Genomic DNA, 7500 nt, shown 5'->3' with positions numbered 1-7500 from the left:
CCTCACCTCCTCATGTCCTCACCTCCCAATCTCCTCATCTCATCTCCTCACCTCATCTGGAGGATTGGAGAGATGGAGGGAGGGAGAGGTGGAGGAACGGAGAGATGGAGGAATGGAGAGATGGAGGGTTAGAGAGATGGAGGGATGGAGTGGTGGAGGAATGGAGAGATGGAGGGGTGGAGGGATGGAGTGGAGCATGATAATTTGAGGTGAGAAGAGACGGAGCGACGGAGCGACAGAGCGACGGATGACAAGAGAAGGACACATTTAAAGGGTTAAATATTAATGTGGTGTTTTATGGAGCGATGTCACTGAGCGCACGCACACACACACACACACACACACACACACACACACACACACACACAAACCCACTCACACACACACACACACACACACACACACACAAACCCACTCACACGCACACACAAGCACACAGCGGGAGCAGCTTTTAATGGATGTTAGAGACGTACACACAATGTACACACCAACACACCCTAACAAACGCACACACACACACACACACACACACACACACTGTACACACATACACATTGTACACACAGAAATAAGACAAATACACAAAGTCACCACACACACAAACACACACACACTAACCCACTCACACACGCACACACACACACAAACAAACACACACACAAACCTACTCACACACTCTCACACACACACACACACACACTGTACATACGGAAATAAGACACAAATACACTAAGACACCACACACACAAACACGCACACACCCTGCGGTGTGAACACACACTGTGCTGTAATTCCTAAAGCTTGTACGATGAGAGAAGGATGTATTATTTACACACACACACACACACACACACACACACACACACACACTAGTTCATAATTGATTGTCAGTAAATGAATAAATAAAATCAGACGAGAGTTATTAGAGCGTTACATCATCTGTTTATCTACTGCTGTTTATGGAGAGATCCACCACTTTATCCTTCTGTCTGTCTGGCTGTCTAACACTACAATTACTACAGACACCACGGTCACTACAATCACCAGTCGCTACAGTCGCTAAAGACACTACAGTCACTATAGACACCAGTCGCTACAGTCGCTAAAGACACTACAGTCACGACAGACACCACAGTCACTACAGACACTACAGTCCCTAAACACTATAGACACTACAGACACTACAGTCGCTAAAGACACTAGACACAACAGACACCACAGTCACTAGAGTCACTACTGTCGCTACAGACACTACAGTCGCTAACGATACTACAGACACCACAGTCACTACAGACACTACAGTCACCACAGTCACTACAGTAACTAGTCACTACAGACACCAGTCACTACAGACACCACAGTCACTACAGATAATAGTCACTACAGACACCACAGTCACTACAGATACTACAGTCACTACAGTCACCACAGTCACTACAGTCGCTAAAGACAGTACAGCTACGACGGACACTACAGACACTGCAGAAGCTACAGTCGCTAGACACTACAGTCACTAGTCACTACAGTCACCACAGTCACTACAGATACTACAGTCACCAGTCACTACAGTCGCTAAAGACAGTACAGCTATGACAGACACTGCAGAAGCTACAGTCGCTAGACACTACAGTCACTAGTCACTACAGTTACCACAGTCACTACAGACACCACAGCCATGACAGACACTACAGTCACTACAGACACCACAGTCGCTACAGACACCACAGCCATGACAGACACTACAGTCACTACAGACACCACAGTCGCTACAGACACCACAGCCATGACAGACACTACAGTCACTACAGACACTAGTCTGTGTTTATACGTCTGTGGTTGCGCTACTGCGATAAATAAAACAAAACTCAAATTGTGATGATTTGAATTGATCTCTTCAATGAACGTTCTTCTTTCTTCTCTTGTTTCCAAAGTGTGTTGATCATTGACACGCAGCTCAGAGGAAAACGCAAACCATCCGGTTGTCTTAGCAACGGCGACGCAACCACTACTACCATTTTGAAAAACAGGGGGGGGGAATTGTCTATCGTCCCCCTTAATACGGAGATTTAGCTAAGCTAACCTTAGCTACTAAACCGGCATCTGTTGTTGCGGTGACAGTAAACCTTCACGTTGCGGGACAGCAGGGTCCAGGATTTTAGACATTGTAGCTACGATGGAATTTGTGACATCACTGTGTCAGGACCGTGACTAGATTTGTGACTCTGTGGACATGTGCTCAGCTGCCTCCAAACAGGTGTTGAACTGATAAACACCTCCAGGACAGAGGTGGACGATGGGTTTTTCAAAGGCCCACGTCAGTACTTAGAGGGCGTGGCGACCGATGGCTGATATATAATGTGATGTCATGGTTTTCTGTTGTTTTTGGTTCTGATAAAATACAACAATTGGACACACAGTGGACACACAGGGGAGACACAGTGGAGACACAGTGGACACACAGTGGACACACAGGGGAGACACAGTGGAGACACAGTGGACACACAGGGGAGACACAGTGGAGACACAGTGGACACACAGGGGAGACACAGTGGACGCACAGGGGAGACACAGTGGAGACACAGTGGACGCACAGGGGAGACACAGTGGAGACACAGTGGACACACAGGGGAGACACAGTGGAGACACAGTGGACACACAGTGGACACACAGGGGAGACACAGTGGAGACACAGTGGACACACAGGGGAGACACAGTGGAGACACAGTGGACACACAGGGGAGACACAGTGGAGACACAGTGGACACACAGGGGAGACACAGTGGACACACAGGGGAGACACAGTGGAGACACAGTGGACGCACAGGGGAGACACAGTGGACGCACAGTGGACACACAGGTTTTATTAGAACCGGACTGATCCTTAACTCATTTGGGTTAAAAAAAGGAAACGTGTGTGTGTGTTAGTGTGTGTGTTAGTGTGTGTGTGTTAGTGTGTGTGTGTGTTAGTGTGTGTGTTAGTGTGTGTGTTAGTGTGTGTGTGTGTGTTAGTGTGTGCGTGTGTGTTAGTGTGTGTGTGTTAGTGGGTGTGTTAGTGTGTGTTAGTGTGTGTGTGTTAGTGTGTGTGTGTGTGTGTGTGTGTGTGTGTGTGTGTTAGTGTGTGTGTTAGTGTGTGTGTGTTATTGTGTGTGTGTGTGTGTGTGTGTTAGTGTGTGTGTGTGTGTAAGTGGGTGTGTTAGTGTGTGTTAGTGTGTGTGTTAGTGTGTGTGTGTGTTAGTGGGTGTGTTAGTGTGTGTGTGTTAGTGTGTGTGTTAGTGTGTGTGTTAGTGTGTGTGTGTGAGTGTGTGTGTAAGTGTGTGTGTTTGTGTGTGTGTTAGTGGGTGTGTTAGTGTGTGTCTGTGTGTTAGTGTGTGTGTGTAAGTGTGTGTTAGTGTGCGTGTGTGTTAGTGTGTGTGTTGGTGTGTGTTGGTGTGTGTGTTGGTGTGTGTGTAAGTGTGTGTGTAAGTGTGTGTGTTTGTGTGTGTGTTAGTGGGTGTGTTAGTGTGTGTCTGGGTGTGTGTGTGTTAGTGTGTGTGTGTAAGTGGGTGTGTTAGTGTGTGTGTGTTAGTGTGTGTGTGTGTGTGTTAGTGTGTGTGTTAGTGTGTGTGTTAGTGTGTGTGTTAGTGGGTGTGTTAGTGTGTGTGTGTTTTTTTTATTTGTTTTGTCAGTCAGTGTTTATTACAATAAGAAGATAAAACAGATAAAATGTTACAACATGTCAATGAGGAAAGATAAATATATATTAATATGTATAACAGAAGTTAAAACAGTGTGGGGGCAGGGCATGGAGGGGCGGGGCACGGAGGGGCGGGGCATAGATCCTCCTCTCTACCTCCATCCCCTCCCTCCATCCTCCTCTCCTCCTCTCGACCTCCATCCCAGGCGGGTCAGAACTTGACGGCAGTGGCGGGAATCGAACCGGCGCTATGCGTGATACCGACCTGCACACTTGGTCCGCACCCGGAGCGCGGGGCCGGGACTTCCCGTGCCGCCCTCAAGGGGGCGTGTCAGCAGCACGCTGATCTCGTACTCGGTGTCGGGGTCAAGATGGCCGATCTTGTGGTTGGTCTTATCGACAGGCGTCGTGTCAATCAGCATCCCAGACACGGTGCGGTACTCCACCTGCACGCACACGCACACACACACACACACACACGCACACACACGCAGCATTGACAGGACATTTACATTCACTCACTGATCAGACGCTTTAGTCCAAAGCGACTTCCATGAACTCAAAGCATGATCCTGTTTCTAAATCCCAGCAGATACAAGACGCTGGAAGGAGTCACAATAAAATTCTGTCGTCAATATTAATTTTGTATCTTTGTGCAGTTTGTCAAAAAAACTGGATTTACCTGGATTCTGAGGACACTCAATGTCCTGTCAAAACGGAGTGTATTCAGGTATTTTGCCTTTTTGAAGCATATCTGCACATACACACTGGTACACACACACATACACCACGCACACGCCCACGCACGCACGCACGCACGCACGCACGCACGCACGCACGCACGCACGCACGCACACACACACACACACACACACACACACACACACACACACACACACACACACACCTCCCGCTCAATGATTGGTCCGTCTCCGTTGATGGAGTTGGCGTTGAGTTGGACCCAGAGATACGTCGCTCCGACGGCCATGAGCTGAGGAGGAGCGATGGGGACCGGGGGCTCTGCACACACACACAGACACACACACACACACACACACACAGAGTCAGTAACACATAACACACAAACAGGTGGTTTGTGTGTGTGTGTGTGTGTGTGTGTGTGTGTGTGTTTGCGCTACTGTATGTGTGTGTGTGTGTGTGTGTGTGTGTGTGTGTGTTTCCAACAGTCTGTTAATCCAGTCTGTAATAATCTGTTCCAGTCTGTCCTCCCCTAACGATGGGACAGGAGTTAAGGAGTTAATTAATATTCCTGACCTTCTGCGAATCACAGTAGACATGGATTCTATTACCCACAATCCCTTGTGGTGCACTCCACTTCCCCCTGACCCACTTCACCACTCCTCCATCTTGTCTCCCATCTACCGCTGCATTCTCTCTCTCTCCTTGTCTCTCCATCACTCGGTCGCTCTTATACAGCTGTTAACACACACTCACACACACACACACACAAACACACACACACGCACAAACAAACACACACACACAAACAAACACACAAACAAACACACACACACACACAAACACACGCACAAACAAACACACACACACAAACAAACACACAAACAAACACACACATGCACACACACGCATGCACACATTCACACACACACACACACACACACACACACACACACACACACACACACACACACACACACAAAAACGCACATAAACACACACACACACACACACACACACACACACACACACACACACACACACACACACACACACACACACACACAGATAATCTGTTCCACCCTGGACCACAGTGGACCAGCCCAAATCGGCCTTGAAGATCTGCAACGTGGTCCTGGCTTCAGTCTGTCTGTTGTGATCCAGACAAACAGACAGACAGGCAGGCAGACACACAAACAGACAGACAGGCAGGCAGACACACAAACAGACAGACAGGCAGGCAGACAGACAAACAGGTTGATCGACGAACAGACAGACGGGCAGACAGACAGACGGGCAGACAGGCAGGCGGGCAGACAGGCAGACGGACTCACGTTTGACGGTGAGCTCAGCGTAGGAGGACACGCCCACGCCGCGCTCTGATTGGCCGATGCAGCGGTACCGCCCCCTCTCCTCCTTTGACGTGTTGACGATGTCGAAGCTGGCGACGTAGCGACGGGAGTTGCCAGCTTTGGTGTCCTGTAGCGCCGCCTGCTGGCCAGCAGCACCCTGCGCATGGAGGACACCACGTACACGCCACTGTCATCATCCTCAACATGTTTCAAGATCCTTTAAAGGACCTCCAGGATCTGAAGGACCTCCAGGACCTCCAGGAACTAAAGGACCTGAAGGACCCCCAGGACCTCCAGGATCTGAAGGACCTCCAGGACCTCCAGGTTATGAAGGACCTCCAGGATCTGAAGGACCTCCAGGACCTCCAGTATCTCAAGGACCTCCAGGACCTCCAGGACGTCCAGGACCTCACCTGCAGCCACAGCAGCACGTTTCCCTGCGGTCGCCCGGTCACCGTGCACTGGAACGAGGCCGTCTGCCCCGCGTTCACCTCCACGCCCTTAATGTGGAGGAAGTGGGGCGTGCTCACTGTGCACGCACACACACACACACACACACACACACACACACACACAGACACACACACACACACACACACACACACACACACACACACACGTCATCCTGAATATTGATTTGAAATTAGTAACATAATGATTCATTTCTTTATTGTGATCATTCTGGAAAATAATCTCTTCCTCCTCCTCTCAGAGTTGCATTATTATGGGATGTCTCTGAGCCCCAATCACACTGCATGCTGGGACCCCCTCGAGCGGGCGCTGTGCACAAGCGTGTGTGTGTGTGTAGGTGTGTGCGCATGTGCATGTGCATGTGTGTCTGTGCGCGTGTGTACGCGCTGGTGTGTGTGTTTGTATGTGTGTTTGCGTGTGGATGTGCGTGTAGATATGTGTGCGTGTGTGTGTGTGTGTGTGTGTGTGAGTCGGTGTGTGTTGGTATGTGTGTGCGCGTGTGCTGGTGTGCATGTGTGTCTGTGTGCGTGTGTGTGTGTGTGTGTGTGTGTGTCTGTGTGTGTTCTTACTGCATGGGTGTCCTTGCAGTGAAATGTCTTTAATGGCCAACACTCCTTTCTGTCCTGAGCTCACAGCTTCAAACACCAGCTGGACGGAAACAATATGTTATGCTAATAACAATAACAATAATTATAATAACAATAATAATTAATAAAATAATAACAATAATAAGACGAATAGCAACAATAATAATAATAATCATAATAATAATAATAAAGTGTAAAAAACATTTTAATGTAATACAGAGATGAGATAATTGCGTACCAAACCAAACACACACACACACACACACACACACACACACACACACACACACACACAGTAAACCACAGTCTTGTTGTTGTGATTACAAGCTTAACTGTCACAGCTAGCGTTGCTAATTAGTTAAATCACCATGACGATGACAGACTGTTAAGAGAGAGAGGGGGGGGGGGGTGGTCACCTGGTAGTAGTTGGGCCAGAAGGTGGACACAGCTAGCTCCGCCCCCTTCCAGCTGTGGTAGGCGGGACCGGAGGAGTTGAACACTGGCACGCCCAATGGGCTGCCGTTTTCTGAGGGAGGAGAAGAGGAGGATGAAGAACGGATGAACAGAGGAAAATACCTCAAACTGACAGAGAGAGGGACGCACGGAGGGACAGAGGGACGGATGGAGGGATGGACAGACAGACAAATGGACAGATGGAGGGATGATGGATGGATGAAGGGATGATGGAGGGATAGACAGATGGATGGATGGACGAATG

At 49.0% G+C, this 7500-nt stretch overlaps 1 protein-coding gene across 3 annotated transcripts in view; it reads right to left on the bottom strand.

Moving 5' to 3' along the window:
- The window catches only part of LOC307244880 (receptor-type tyrosine-protein phosphatase mu-like), a 103945-nt gene that overhangs the window by 60065 nt on the left and 36380 nt on the right, over positions 1–7500 (bottom strand). For all 3 annotated transcript variants that reach the window (XR_013844662.1, XM_080020249.1, XM_080020250.1), the window contains exons 4-9: positions 7199–7308; positions 6765–6843; positions 6138–6253; positions 5707–5881; positions 4581–4693; positions 3939–4119 (exon numbers count right to left, since the gene is read on the bottom strand). Coding sequence is in view for 2 of the 3 variants with exons in the window: in XM_080020249.1 (XP_079876375.1) it covers positions 3939–4119; positions 4581–4693; positions 5707–5881; positions 6138–6253; positions 6765–6843; positions 7199–7308 (774 nt within the window). In the remaining variant the exon portion in view is untranslated. The remainder of the gene's footprint in view (positions 1–3938; positions 4120–4580; positions 4694–5706; positions 5882–6137; positions 6254–6764; positions 6844–7198; positions 7309–7500) is intronic.

The sequence above is a fragment of the Zeus faber genome (assembly GCF_960531495.2).
Source record: "Zeus faber genome assembly, chromosome: 19".
In the NCBI taxonomy this organism is placed as follows: domain Eukaryota; kingdom Metazoa; phylum Chordata; class Actinopteri; order Zeiformes; family Zeidae; genus Zeus; species Zeus faber.
The sequence above is the reverse complement of the archived record's forward strand: the minus strand, read 5'-3'. Positions and strand labels throughout refer to the sequence as shown.